Genomic DNA, 15,741 nt, shown 5'->3' with positions numbered 1-15,741 from the left:
TGGATTCACTAAAAGGATGTGACAGAGCGGGTATAGCACAAATCACACTACAAGCACACATACTTAAGTCACTGCAGCACAGAGTGGACAGGACCACTGCATTCCTTGTTTACATTGCTACAATTGAAATATTTGCTCATCATTTGCACCCAAAAGCAATGGGCCAAAGTTTGAACGGACACAATAAGCAAGGTACAGGTTAAACTGCCAGAACACTTTCAAGAAATAATGGGTTGGCAATTTGTAATCACCCACCTGGCCTTGTTTCCAGCACTCCCTGAAGATCTTCCAGTTGTTTTTGTTGCTAGGATCATGAAGGCAAAGGAGTCTACCATCACACAGCCAGGAGTGGGAAGTGTGTGGATCCAGCACATTCAAGCCCATTACCATTTCCTTCACATCTCTTTGCGTGTCCGCTAAATTACTAGCGCGTTTTGCAGCATCAGATGTCTTCTTATTTTCCACCACAGAAGCAATGATATGATCTAAGAAGTTAGGCAGGCTGGCTTTACCTTTGGCCCCCTAGAAGATGTAAAACCAGACATAAGTTTAGTCTTGCAACAGCATACGCATTAACGTATAGCTGCTCTCATGCAGCTTTTAGTCATGAACATTTGCTACCAAAAAAAAACATGCAGAAGTAAGTAACATGCAGCACAGAGACAGGCATGGATTCAGTAAGAACAAAACCAGATATCTTGTTTTATTATGGTAAAGTTTAATACAAGCTGCTCTAGGCTACCTATAAAAAAAATATTACAGAAAACAGTCACAACAGAAAACTTCAGCAGATCTAGCCTCTGCTGCTTTAACAGTATGGATAGATCATACTGCTCATGCTCATAAGATTTTGCCTTTCTGGGGGTACAGCCTTACAGTGTTTTCAAAAATGCAGAATTTAAGTGAGCTTTTATAGGGAAGTGGATCATCAATTGAACAATTTAAAGGCCATACTTAACTCACTTTCACATTCTCTCAAAAACAACAGCTTCTCACGGCAATAGCAAATCAAATCACAAACCAACAACTAGCATCAAAACGATCTACAACTTTCTGGGATGGTAGACTTGGCTAAATACTGTATTTGTTTCAATATTTGACAATAAGATACTACAAAAAATTTAAACAAAAATTGTTGGATCACAAAATTCTTTCCTAGAACAGACACTGTTGAAGGAATTACCGAACTACTTACCGTAGAAGCTGCAGAAAAAACTGGAGGAAAGGGGATTCCTGTGTCTAATGGAACCTGAGGAAGCTTTCCCGGTCCTGTGTGTAGGAGGTCTCTGAGGCTGGAGCCTTCAGCTTTGTTGCTAGATGTCACTGGGCCCAACAACAGGCTATTAAACAGCTTTGGGGTTAGTGGGGAAACCTTTGTACTGGAGTTGAAGGAATCCAATCCAAAGGGTGAGTGGGATTCTTTATTAAGCACTGATCTCAGCGACCCTGATTCTGCAAGAAAAATAATGACACTGAGGAAAAAATGGAAGGCAAAGTTCAAATGATCATGAAGTTCTCTGAGATAAGTTGCTCTTGCATCAAATATGATACTGACAGAATCATGTGGTAAATCATCATTCCAACAGTGAATATCACCTCAAAGAGAATCACAAAAAAAAATCTTATTTCAGACACATTTTACCCTTAGCACACTGTTAAGGTTTTGAGCAACACAGTAGATTATCTGATAGTAATGTTCAATAAGCCACAACTTTATAATCTGCTTACTTACAAAAACCGCCTTGACCTTCTGAATTAATTTTTCAATATAAATTACTTCAAATGTTAACTGCTAACCCGTGCAAAACTAGTTAGAAATTCAAGAACATTCCACACTAACATATGAAGTAGTTTTTGCTAGACACTTGGACAAGAATAAGTTCTGTTAGTTGTGCTGTGACAACTGGAAGGTGTATATTGTAAACAACTATTTTCAGACTGGTAATTATAGTTAATCTACTGAATACTAAAAGTAGTTCTAAGCTTTCATTAGACTTCTCTGATAGGCTCTAATTGCTCAATACCTAGGAAATGCACTCTTCATACAGTGCACTGAGCAGATTTGTTTACTTCAGAAATTAATACACAAATCTGCATCTAAAATGAATCATTATCATTTTACATCAAGATACCAGCTGGTTATTACTTAGAAAATAAATATACTGGAAATTAGATAAACTGGGGAGTCACAAGACAGTATTTTTCTCTTCAGCTGTATCATTATCATCCTAGTTTTCCATATTCCTAAGCCTGTAAGAAAAACAACTTCAGGTTTTTTGAAGAAAAACATTTTCTTCTTTCAACATGAATTGAATAAAAACTTCTATACTAAGACTAAGCACTCTCGTGAAGAATAGTAACCAAGCAGCACATCAACATTTATTTTTTACTTCCACCCCCAGAAGGTGTGTGTTCTGCTCACCTTTTGTTTCTTCCTTTGCTTTTTGTGTTGCTAAGTCCGCAAGCCAGTGTAAGGCTGATGACGGAGCTGTTTCTGAGCAAAGTGGTCTGTTGGTCTTTGTTTCAGCAGTGTTACTGATTGATAACGTCTCTGTTTTTACAGGTTCTTCTATCCTACTGTCATTTGCTTCAGATTTTGGAACACTGTCCATTTCTAACTGCCCCACTCCTGCTGTTCCTGCTCCACTGGAAAAGGTGCTCTCATTTCCAGAGACTGATGCACTGGGATTAACAGTTGGAAGCTAAAACATAAACATAAACATCTGCTAAAAGCTGAATAAAGGGAAGAACTCACCTTGAAAACATTTATTCAATACACTGGGTTTTGGTTGGTTGGTTGTGTCAAGTAAACAGCAGTGTTCCTTTGTGCTTATATAGTAGCAGAGTACAAAAGCTTGCTCTCTGTGTATATTAGACCTTGTGCTGTAGCCTCAATTTTTATCATTTACTGCTTAGCAAGTTGGTTTTTTGTTTGTTTGTTTAAAAAAAAACAAAAACAAAAAACACAAGCGCAGTCTTTCAATTTGTTTTTTTTTTTTTCCAGGAAGCTGTGGGTTTGTGGTTTCTTTGTTGTTGTTTTTGGGTGAGAATAGTAACAAAACTCCTCTACCTTCAGCATAATTTTCAGGAACTGTAACAAAGTAAATGCACATGCTGCAAGCAACTTGCACTGGTTTGTTCTGATTCAAGAATGACTTTTTAATAGCCCAGATTTCCACTTGGTAAATAAGAGTTGCAGCGCACAGTTCTGAAAAGTTCCCTGGAAGATTTTTTGCTAACCCAAAACACTTGTAACACATACTGAGAAAAGAAAGTCCATATTTCACAACAGATAGGCCTAAATGATTTAACAGTATGATGATGATTTCAGTTCAAAACAACGTACCTGTGATATTCCATTAGTGACAGCTGGTCTCAATACCGATTTATTCTGTCGATTAATACATGGACAATTGGCTTTTATACCCCATTTGCCTCGTGCTGCATGAACCATGTCTCCAATATTGTAAAGGGCTGGAATAACATTTAAATCTTTACAATCACATATAAAGAAATCTAAAAACATGGCTTTGACTATCAAGTTCAATGCCTTCTATTTCTTTTTTAATTATTATTGATAAGTACCTTTAAAACCATGCATTATAACATGACATTAATCTCTGAACAGCACAGAAAATTGTGCTAATTCTAGCTTCTAGGACCAGTTATGTGAAGGGTCAACACTGTTTAATTTCCCATGCCATCCCTCAAAAGAAAAACATCTTTCTTGAAAAATAATCAAGAATAGTCTTGAAAAACATCAGTCAATTATTGATGAAAATAGCTGCGCATGAGTAGTCAAAGTTATAACCAGAAATTATCACTTTGAATTCACAACATCATCTCACTTGTGCTACCATTCCTTCAGCACTTCTGCCAACAGAAAATGGAAGCCTCCTCTGCATCTAAGCTAGACAAGGCAACAGCTAGAAAACAAACTGATTTTTTTCCACTTGTTTGCTCAGAACTGGGACAAAATTGCACCTTTCAACCTTCAAGCATTACCTGTACCAGGAATGATCTGTGTTGGCATAAGGTTTTCTGGTTCATGAGACTGACCCTTTGCACATTTCAGCCATGAGAAGACTTCCTCATCACCAATCTCCTCTGTCTCTGGAATAAAGATTAAAAAAAAAACCCACCCAAATTTATTTATTTAAATACATTTTAAGAGATTAGAACTGGAACTACAGCAACTTCTATTCCCCAGGTTATAAAACTACCAAATTCATTTTCACTTTACTAGTATCTTAGTTCCCTTCTTGCCTCAATTTCTGAGGATCATATCAGTGTTCTCATAGGGTAAGTCTAACTTTTCCGGTAACCATCTCAAGTTTTTTCCACAAGGAATACCTGCAGATCAGTTTGAAAAAATAAAAAAACCTATATGCTTTCTGTGATTACATCTACTTAATAAAGCTAAAAAGTTACTAAAAAGTGAATAGATGGAAAGTAGCCGGACAAATTTATATTTCATAGAATTACTCAGGTTGGAAAAGGCCTTAAAGATCATCAAGTCTAACCACAACCTAACCATACTACCCTACCTCTAACAACCCTCTGCTAAATCACGTCCCTAAGCGCCACATCCAAACAGTTTTTAAACGCATTCAGGGATGGTGACCCAACCATCCTCCTGGGGAGCCTATTCCAGTGCTTAACAGCCCCTTCTGTAAAGACTTAAACTTACCCTGGCACAACTTGAGGCCATTTCCCCTCATCCTGTCACCTGTCACCACTGAGAAGAGACCAGCCCAGCTCCCACTGTAGGCACCTTTCAGGTACTGGAAGAGAGCAATCAGGTCTCCCCTCAGCCTCTTCTTCCCCAGACTAAACAGCCCCGGTTCCCTTTAGTAGCTCCTAGTAGGGCATATTCTCCAAAATTAGATTGAGTCCATAAATGCAGAAAGAATTCTTTCAGCTATTTCCATTACATTCTGATAAAGAACATCTTGAAGAACACTATGCTCTTTTTTGGTGTATTCTGACAATAATTTCATAGGTTGCAGTATGCAAAAATAAGGAAAGTTAATCTATTTCAATAACATGTTACTTTTATAATTAATTCGGTTCTCTCTGGCAACTTATTACAATAAGTAGACAGTGGGACTCATATTTACTAACATCCTATTTTGTATATCGGCTTCACAGAGCAACATAACTGTCATTAGTAGACCTACATTTATTAAGATGGTCTACTGTCAGCATACACTCTACCAAAGCTGTCCCAATGCAAATGCACACAAAAGCACCAGATAATCACTTCTGTAAACACAGTGTACCTTTATTTTTTTAGCAAGGTTCATTTTCCTGCATCACAAATCTGAGCATAACAAGGGAAAAAAAAAAAACAAACTTTCCAACAACTCCTTTGTACAGAAAGCACTTCTCCGCAGTGTCTGTTTACTAGTCCATCTTGTGATAGCTCAGAATAGGCTTAGTATTATTTAACTCTTATATCTTCTCTAAGGAAAACACAGAACTATGCAGCAGTCTGTTTTAGTACGTACCCTATGCCTACTGATGTTAAAATTTTAATATAAGAACTCTAATCAAATAGATGAAATACAGGTATTTAAGGAAACACAGAATGAACAGCATCACGTAAGACTGCATTGCTAAAATTCCAAACCTAAAGATCTGCATGCCGATACTTACCAACTCTTCTGCAAAACCTTCAGCAACTACCTACAAACCATCCCCAAAAGCCAGCTATCTCCTAGATTACAGTAGGAAAAAAAAAATCCAGTTCTCACCACTACGTGGACGATTCTTCCTCAGCCGGTAACAGTCCAGACAGACCCCGAATCCACACTTGCGACAAACCCAATGAATATTGAACAGAGTCGTCTCACATACATCACACATTTCCCGCACACCCCGTACTGCTCGCTTCCACGCCACTTTCTCTATAAACAGAAGGAACATGAGGAATTATTGCTTTGACATTCTATATTTCTCCCATCTAATGAGAATATCACAACATCGAGAAACAATTCACAGACACATGACTTGTGGGCAGAGCATAAAAACACCTACTTTTTTTTTTTTTAATATCCAGAGACATCTTTTGTGTCAGTAGTCTCTTGACACTACTAACATCACCATTTTTAAGTTGCAAGGCCAAGTCCCAAAACACATGCTACAGGAAAATTAACCATTTTGCAGAGTTCTGTAGAAACTGAAATTCAAGCAGCACTTAAGGAAGTTACAGGAAAACAACAACAAAAAACTTCCGCTAGTTTTAAGAACTAATAATGTGAGCCTATAAAGACTGAGTATTTAATTTTCTTGATTGGATGAATGTCAGTTCTTTGAATTTTGAATGCATTTGGTGAAGAATGGCTCCTGCTGCACACTTCAAAAGTGAGAATGAAAAATCAGAGCTATCCATATGATAGGCTGAATTGGATACATTGAAGAAATTTATTTCAAATTCACTTTCCCTCATAGTGGCAAGCTGTCAACTAGTTGATCAGCTGAGCCACTGCAAGCTGAAAATACAAGCTGTTCCTTACATGGAAAATCCTGTGCTTTCAGGATTCAGGAAACCTGAACATCAGAGGGACAGGAGTATGTTAAAAAAAAAAAAAAAAGTTGCTCATTAAAAGGAAGTTGGTCTCAAAGCGATAAAGTGTTCATTTTCATTTTCTTAAAAAAAACAAAAACAGGTCAGCTTTGTAACTTACTTTTCAATAAGCAAATGCAATGATGTCTGGGAAAGTTACCATTAGCCTTGGTAGAAATGCTACACTGATCCAAAAGACAACCTCAAACCTGGGTCCAACAGTTACACACCTTAAAAAAGTGAGTACGGCTGCCTTTTTTGGGAAGAGAATATTTTTAACAAGAAATAACATTATTTCACTGCATTGTCTACACACTACACAGAGAAGACAGATAAACAACACGCCAAAAGCCCTGCGCTTACGATGTGGCTCCACCATCATCATTGCTTCCTTTTCTGACATAACGAGCTGGCAAAACTGGTCTCCAACATTGGCAAGGATGTATTTTGAAGTCTCCAGGTCAATACCCTCTGCAGGGGAGGAGGAAGGAATCCACAGACTCATGGCATCAGGGTCACTCTGTTGTGGGTTCAAGAAACCCTCTACTCTTAAAATACCTTTCCGGGTAAATATAAGCCTGCAGAAAACAGGATGAAGTAACTGGGAATCTGCTCAACAACCTTTAATTAATTTAATTAATGCCATCTACATTAGAATACAAACACAAAGGAAAAAAAGGCTTGAGCTACAGCATTATAGTAGTAAATCTATTATGCAAACCCAAATAAAGCAGGGAATAAGACACACAAAGGCAATGGCAGCAAAACCCAACGAATGAATGAATTTCTAGGTCTCGATACATGTTGGTGGGAAATCCACATACAAGAGATTGTTCGCAGCTTGCCACAGTTCTATGCTATTAATAGAATAAGATGACAAAACACAGATTACTTGGGCTGCTGAAGATACTGCCTGTAAAATCATGTATGGTTCACACTATATTTAAACTCAGTAGACAGTTATTTCTCAGCTTTTGGGAAACCAATATTTTAGTTCTAGCTAGTGCTGCTAGCACTTAAAAGCTGTTTAAGCCATTCACATTACAAGACACACAGGAATATTTATTGTACCTACTCTTCTTAATGCTGCTCTTCATACAGATGAGAGAACTATTTTTTATCCGTAACAGTTGACACCAGTAGTTCTCATGTAAAACTTTTGACATATTAGGAAAGCCTGAATAACTTCAGCCATTATTAAAAGTAACTTCCTTCTTCGGCAAAGATAAACTATGCTTTAACCTCAATGCAAATTAATTTTCAACAAGTTCAGAATGCAGATATAATCCTTACGGGATAGTCGGCACATACTAAAATTTCACTTCATTTCAAAGCCTAAAAGAAAAGGACTTTTGCTTGCAAATGATGCCTTGCACTCACTAGAATGGGCAGATGAAGTGGAAGAGAAACTGACTGGTCAAAGAACTGACAGGAGCATAAGGTGGACAGGAAACTGGACATGAGCCACCAGCGTGCTTGCAGCCTGGAAGGCCAACTAAATCCCAGGTCACTTTCAAAGAGGAGCGGCCAGCAGGGAGAAGGAGGCGATGTGATTGTCCGTCTCCACTTAGCCCTTGTGAGACCCCATCTGGAGTACTGTGTCCAGGTCTGGGGTCCCCAGAACGGGTCTAGAAAAGGACACTAAGATGATCAGAGGGCTGGAGCACTTCTCCTATGAAGAAAGGTTGAGGAAGTGGGCTTGTTTAGCTCAGGGAAGAGAAGGCTCTCGGGAGACCTCATTGTGGCCTTCCAGTACTTGAAGGGAGCAAACGGGAGGAGGAATAACTGTTTACGAGGGTGGACAGCAATAGGACAAGGGGGAATGTGTTTAAATTGAGACAGGGGACATCCAACCTAAACCTCAGGAGAACATTTTTCACTCAGAGGATGGTGACGCACTGGAACAGGTTGCCCAAGGAGTCTGTGGATGCCCCATCCCTGAAGGCATTCAAGGCCAGGCTGGACGTGGCTCTGGGCAGCCTGCTCTGGTGGCTGGTGACCCTGCACATAGCAGGGAGGTTGGAACAAGATGATCTTTGAGGTCCTTTTCAACCCAGACCATTCTATGATTCTATCATGATTCTATGATAAGCACAGAGAGAAAACACAGGTGATGTCCATTCCTCCTCGGCATCAATTCTGTACTCAACTTATGACGAACATTAGCTTCGTCATGACAATATTGTGACTTGTTAAGTAAATTAAAACTGTATCTCTATTCTGAACTCATTATGATAGAGTAAAAGAGCAGCATACAAACTGTTATCCAATAAAGCAAATTCAATCCCCAAGGCTAAGTACGGCAGCCCCCATGGTTCCACCCATACAGCTATATTTTCTAGCAGCAGCTCTTCCTTCACCTCTCCAACTGAGAGTGAGGGAATTCCAAGCAGGTGACACAAACACAAAACAGATAGAATCTTCATTATCGTACCCAAGGAAATTAAGTAAAGAATAATTACTTTGTGCTTGGACCTGATCCAAGCTCTACATTTAGACTACGTAGAAAGGAAGGAAGGGTTTGAGCACCTCCGGAAATGGAAGAAGCGACATGCCACAGTTGAGTCATCTTGCTCTTGCTCCTTAAATTTGCGGTACCGTTCCAGACGGCATTCCCGGCACTTGTGCAGATGTGGGGCTACATTGATGCAAGAACCATCTTGGAGAAAAGGCTCACCTGACTGCTTCAGCTTCCTCACCTTACTCATATCCTTCAGCACAGACTGGCCAACTGGGTGAGACAGAGCAGAAGTAAAAAACCCAAAAATTATAGCAATTAAAAAATAAATAAAAAATAATAATTAAAAAAAAAATCAGTTAACTGCAACAGCAAAAGGATACTGACCCCAGTAAACATATCCATGTTTTTATAACCATGCCAATCTAACAATATTGTCCATTTCATCAGACAAAAACTTCTATTAGTCTTTCACATACCACCAGAACCAGAGTTAAAATAAAGTAAGAAGTCTCTGGAAAATGAAGGGTTACCTGGTAAAACTGGGCTACAGACACAAAATACTTACAATTTATTAACGGACATCTCAGCTTTTGCCCTCAATCTCAACAATCAGCTAATTTGAACAACACCTGTAGCCCATTCTCATCAATCAATGACAGCAGGCACTTTCAATTAGGATGCAAATTGTCAATAAAATTAACAAATTCACACCAAAAATACAAATCTGATGTTTTCAAGTCCACAGGCTACCACAGTTTTGTCCTGACATATTCTTGAATCATTCTTAAGGCAAACACGCTAATTTATATACAAGAAGCACAAAGCTTTAGCCTTGTCAATATCTTGTGTTGGCTACTCACAATAAGCAAGCCTTGTATCTGAGGCTGTTTTACAGAGTTCATTATACAGAAGAAATCCTAGCATCCCACCCCTTTATGTTTCCAAGACATCCTGCATTCACCTTTTAGGGGAGCCGTGCGAGGCCGGCCCTTCGGGGCTTGCTTCCCTTTTCCTTTCCCCAGCAGCAATTCAGCATTGCGCTCTGCGTTGGGACCTAGTTTTGCCATCAAGTGGTCTGGGATGCCCTTCATACAAGCCTTGGCTTGCAACTGCTCTTCAGAGTCACTTAAATCCGAGAGGTCACTATTGGTACTGGAATCTGAATCCTGTTTAGATGTTAAGCTCCGTTCATCTAGTGAGAATCTTTTCACAGCTTCAAAGGGGGCTTTGTTGTCCTGCAGAAACTCAGCCTGTGAAGAGAAAAAGCCAGGTGGATGCCTGCCAAACACGTTAGAAAAAGTTTTCAGAAGAGGATTGTCCTGCTGGCCAGGGCCAACATCTGGTTTTTCTTCTGTTGGGCTAGAGGAAAGCGTGGGCATCTCAATAGGCTGTGTCAGGTTGCTGGTTGGTGAGCTGGAACGGCCATTCCCTGCAGTGGAAGGACTCTGAACACCAACAGAAGCTGCTGAACCAGGAGTACTGGACATCATCTTTGAGGAATCAGTTGTTATAAACAAGGTTTTCTTCTTAGCTAGAGAGTCTGTAGCTGTGATTGATTCTGGCCAGCCAGAAGCAGTCTTATGACTCACAGATGTAGACAGAGTAGAAACCCCTGTCTGAGCTGATGCAAAGCCACTGAAAGGACTAAGTTCTGTTTTCTCAGCAAATGCCAGGAAAGGGTTTGAGGGTTCCTCTCTTGATAGCTTTGGGGGCTGTAAAAATAAGTTTTCATGACTATCTGGGGGGCGAGTATTCAACAAGCTTCGTGAAAAAGCTGGAGTAAGGGTGGGCATGCATTCCACAGGCAGCTTCCGCTCCACAGAACTGCCAGACTGCGCGTCCACTGAAAGAACTTTACCTTTGCAGACCCCAGCACCCACGCTTTCTGTGCACTGCTTGAATGAGTCCCGACTAGAGGCATCTTCAGATAAGCTTTCTGAAATGACCGTGAAGTAGTTACTGGAAGGTAGGTTTTGGGTCATACACTGAAAAAACAGGTTCTTAGACAGATCAGAATCTTTTTGAGCCTCTTGTCCAGTATTGCAACCAAAAATGAATCCAGAAGGCTTGCTTTCTGGAGTCACCACTCCATTTGACTGGCTTCTTCCACCTCCAAATGCTAAAGAGTGGGAAGCACCTGGGAGAGAAATTCCAAATCCAGAGGAAGCTGAAAGTGAATTTCGAGAATTCTGAAACAAAATTAAAAAGCATTAGCCTGTTAAAGGATTGTTATTTGATTCAGCAAAACTTTGGCTCATTTAATTATACAATCAGCCACCATGAAAAACTTGTAGCAGAAATATTGCTACATCTCTTTAATAATTCTGTTAGAATGGTTTTTCCTACCTAAAAGGTATTGAAAATTTTGAGCTACTATTATAAAATAATCATTTAATGGGCCCATTATTACTGAAGACACATGGAAAAATGAATACTTAATGACCTGACAGGCTTTAGAACAAAACTGCAACACAAGACAAAGTGGGCTAATTCACAGAAAAATAAGGAATTTAAAATGCTATTTGTTTTAGTTCCAATTGATAAGCAAAAGGCCTTAATTCATATTGCTTTTCAGTCATGCACTCTCCTGTAGCAAACTCATCCTTTCAATCTCTCGCCATTTCAGTATTTGCCCTCCCCTAAACTCATCCTGATCAGTCTCTCCTACTTAACCAGCATCCTTAAAACAATTAACTTAGTTTGTGAAGTTAAACAAACAAAGTCCTCTAGCAGAGGAACAGAGGGCTCCAAATGACTGGAGGCCACCCCAGCTGACAGGCACATAGATGCATAAGAAATGGCTCCTTCCAGAGGACTGCTCAATGGAAAGCACAAACTGCTTAAGTTTTTAAATATTGAGAAATTTTCTCTCTTGCAGGTTTCCATCACCGTTATGATATTCATTTGTTCTCTTCTCCATTTCTTCAGATTTAGTAATTCTCACTGTCAATCCTACTGTAACTGATCGTTCTATAATTAATTCATCAGTTCTCTTCCTTTTTTTTCCAAATTTCCACTTAAAAATCTTCATATAGGGAATACTCATAATAAGGGTGTGTCTCCTCCTTTAAGTGCCAAGGTCCCTTTTCAATATTACAAGGGACAGTAAGAAAAAGGGGGAGCCATAAAAAAAAAAAAACAATGAGAGACATAGACCTGACCAACACACGATAAGAGATGCAGTGATAAGAACCAAATCTGGTCAGTCACACTAATTGATGAGGGCATACGAACAAGACTACAAGAAGCCTTAGTTGTGTGAGGTTGTCTGATTGACGAATGTCAGTTTGGGAAATAAGGAAAAAAGGGAAAGCCAGAAAACAAAATATATCAAGACACAGATCCAAGAAAACAAACAAAAAACCCCACAAAACGTGGATGCAAGGACAAGAAACAAACTTCCCACTCCTCCTAATTGACTAACTAGAAAATGCAGGCATTGCTTTCAGCATGAAAGCACTTTGCAACTAATAAGACTGAACTTGGGCAGGGGGCAGACTGAGTGCAGAAGTCAACATCACTCTGAAAACTCCTGAGGGAATGTACAGGAAAAGGGAGGAATAAACAACTGAGGTGGGCAGAAAAAGTGTGCAAAAGGGGGCTGTTAGTGCACTTTTCTGGCTGAGTGCAGAGCCCAATCACTGCAGTCTTCCTTATCTTTGTAATGTTAACTATTCCATTTCTCTCCCTTATCTGCGTGCAATGTAAGGACCAAGTGATGGCTACTGGCGTGACCTGCGTAGGGGTGAAAACCAGTGCCAGCTACCAAAGCCAGATGAGAAGAGTTGGACAACCTTGTCTTCAGGTGCTCCAGGAGCAAGTGTGGGTCTTTTAATCCCAGGCACTGGAGCAGGCATTCTGTGCATTTCTAACACAGGCTATGGGATGAAGGGATTACCAGTAGGAGAGAGGACTCAGGCCCGCATGCCTGGTGCCAGCTGCTGGAGATAAGCTGGAGCAGGATGGAGGTCGTCAGCACCTATTATATTGCAAAATCACATTTACATTGTTCCTTGCTATCAACCTCCATTTGTAGTAACTTTATCAATATATCAAGGTACCAAGTTCTTCCAGATACCAGAATTTCAAATTTTTCTTTTTAAAGCCAAGCAAGAATCTTCCTTCTCTTCCTTAACAACCTCTTGCTTCCCACAGAGCAGAGGCAAGTAGGGGATACATACTGAAACAGTAACTTGTCTCAATACAAGTTGTGTTTGCCAGTTTAGAATTACTACATTAAACATCCTAACAGTTTTTCAACAGCGTGAATACGAATGCAAGCCAAGCTTATTAAACAAGCTCAAGGACTAGATCACACTGTGATAAAGTCTATAGCCCAGCCCAAAGCAATGTCAAGAATCATAGCTTCAAAAGAAACAACCAAAATTAATCACATCTCAATCAATCAAAAAGACCCCAAAACTTGTCTATGCTAGATTTCCTCCCCTAAAGAAATTACTGTTTGACACAGTGCTTCGGAGAAGAGGAGGCTTGGAGGAGACCATATTGCACTCTACAACTTTCTGAAGGGAAGTTGTAATGAGGAGGGGTTTGGCCTCTTCCCCAGGCCAAACAGGACCTGAGGAAACAGCCGCAAGTTGTACCAGAGGAGGTTTAGGTTGGACATAAGGAAGAACAACTTCTCTCAGAGAGTGGTCAGGCACTGCAATGGCTGCCCAGGAAGCTGGTGGAGTCACCATCCCTGGCAGTGTTCAAAAGGCGTCTGGATGAGGATGATCCAACAAGATCATCTACAAGATCTGCTTGGTGCTTGTGGTGGCAGCGGTGATGGGAGGGCGGTTGGACTGGATGATCTTGCAGATTGTTTCCAACCTTGCGATTCTATGATTCATTTCTGGCCTAGCGGTCTAACTGCAAATTATAAAGCCAGAACATTATTATTAGTTTAAAACAAGTAATTTGGGGTTATGGAGAGTAGGGAAGAACATGCAGTACGAAACTCTCTCAGCACAATCAAAGCTCTTCTTTAATAACAACAGCAACAGATACAATTCTGACCACTCACAGTGAGAACTTGTTCACAACTCTGATTTTGTTTTATTCCTCCGGGCAGAGAAGAGGAGTGAGAATGAACAACAAAAGGTTATGCTGCTATATAAAAATTTCATTACGTAACTTTCCTGACTTCTGCCATCTAATTTCTGCTTTATGTTTTTAAACACCTTGCCATTACTCCATTCATTAGCTAATACAGAAGAGATGAATGTAACTCATTTAACCTCTGGCAATCACCTTGGAATTCCTAATGCATCTTTTACATTACTAACTTCTTTATACTGTAAAAAACAAGTTTCTTCTTTTCTGTCCTCCTTACAGAGATGGGGCTTCGAGTTTGTCTTTTTTTATTTGGTCAGTTGTGTTTTAATTTTTTAATTTAATTTTCCTCTGATTACTTATATATTCTTTTTTTTTTTCCCTCCTTGAAAGTCAAAAATAAAAATTAATAGGATTTCTCTTCTATTATTCCCATTGAAAATAAGGATGCATAACTAAAAGATCCTTAAGCCACTACCATACCAAGCTCTTTAAACAAATTGATTCTGAAAGTACCCATCTCAAGTCTTTCAATTACTTTGCTTTCAACCCTACACAGTATATGATGCTAGTGGCTCATTTTTCCTCATATGGAGTTATCTCTTCTATAGGAGAAACCAGGAATCCATAAAAGGTCCTCCAAATACAGCTTCATATAACTTGAACATTCAACTGAAAGCATATTCTCATGAATATTTGCCAACATGAAGACAAGAGATTTTAAGTAGGCTACGTTCCACGCAACATGACCAAACTGATTATGTGAAGTGCAGTGCTCTAAATCACTTTAAGGTTGCATTTTGTAAAAAACTGCACTTAAGAAATTAAGGCTGAATAAAGAACAGTGTGCTGAAAAGTTCTCTATCAAAAACTATTTTCTTTTGGATCCTTTCTTAGATCAAATGATTGAAAGATCACTGTCTCTGGAAGGGAGAGATTTATGAAAGAAAAAATAGTTTTCAGTTCATGAACACACTTAGTACTATAGACAAGTTCTAAAAGATCTGATACTGAATGCATATTTCTTCTTGAAGATGGCAAGATCATAGTCTACTCACCTCTCCCTGGGTTTGCGTTCGGCCTGTTTTCAGTTTCTCCTGTCCAGTAATTGCTGGCAAACTAGTATCGGAGATTCTCACAGTTGTTGGTGTCAAAGCAGCTGTACTAACTGTGGTTGCAGAAGTCACTGTGCCTTGGCCAATCTGTTCCAGTGATTTTCCAGCCTCTTTACATCCAGATCCAACTAGCAATGTTTGTCCAGACACAGAGGAAAATGGAGTGAATGGCACTGGTGTGTCACCACCAACTGGCTCATCCTGGACTACCAATGTTCGACCATTCTCTTTGGTGTAAGTAGCAAAGCGAATATTGCGATTAATTTGAGGAACAAATGAAGGCAACTGTTTGGCCCTTGGATCCAGTCCTGTTTCACTACTGGAGACTCCTTTCCAAGGACCTCTGCTTGCCTCACCTCCATCACTACCGTTGCCATCCACCTCACCCCTCTCCTTTAGCTTCTTTGTCGCAGGATCACACCCGGAATCTGAAGCATTTTTTCTCCTCCGTCCATCTTTTCCCTCAAAACTTTCTCTCTTCTTCTTTCCTTTAGATGACTTCGATGCTTTTAGTCCCCCTCCCTATAATAAAAAACCCCATA

The 15,741-nt window shown here is 39.7% G+C and overlaps 1 protein-coding gene across 1 annotated transcript in view; it reads right to left on the bottom strand.

The window, feature by feature from the left end:
• KDM3B (lysine demethylase 3B) overlaps window positions 1-15,741 on the bottom strand; it is a gene marked incomplete at both ends in the record, with an annotated part of 48,362 nt that overhangs the window by 13,547 nt on the left and 19,074 nt on the right. The window contains 10 exons of the mRNA XM_079542382.1: window positions 256-522; window positions 1,196-1,452; window positions 2,423-2,702; window positions 3,347-3,474; window positions 4,006-4,113; window positions 5,757-5,909; window positions 6,932-7,146; window positions 9,098-9,299; window positions 9,991-11,218; window positions 15,143-15,721. Coding sequence (XP_079398508.1) covers window positions 256-522; window positions 1,196-1,452; window positions 2,423-2,702; window positions 3,347-3,474; window positions 4,006-4,113; window positions 5,757-5,909; window positions 6,932-7,146; window positions 9,098-9,299; window positions 9,991-11,218; window positions 15,143-15,721 — 3,417 coding nt within the window. The remainder of the gene's footprint in view (window positions 1-255; window positions 523-1,195; window positions 1,453-2,422; window positions 2,703-3,346; window positions 3,475-4,005; window positions 4,114-5,756; window positions 5,910-6,931; window positions 7,147-9,097; window positions 9,300-9,990; window positions 11,219-15,142; window positions 15,722-15,741) is intronic.

Source organism: Tetrao urogallus (genome assembly GCF_951394365.1).
Source record: "Tetrao urogallus genome assembly, chromosome: 14".
Taxonomy (NCBI): domain Eukaryota; kingdom Metazoa; phylum Chordata; class Aves; order Galliformes; family Phasianidae; genus Tetrao; species Tetrao urogallus.
The sequence above is the reverse complement of the archived record's forward strand: the minus strand, read 5'-3'. Positions and strand labels throughout refer to the sequence as shown.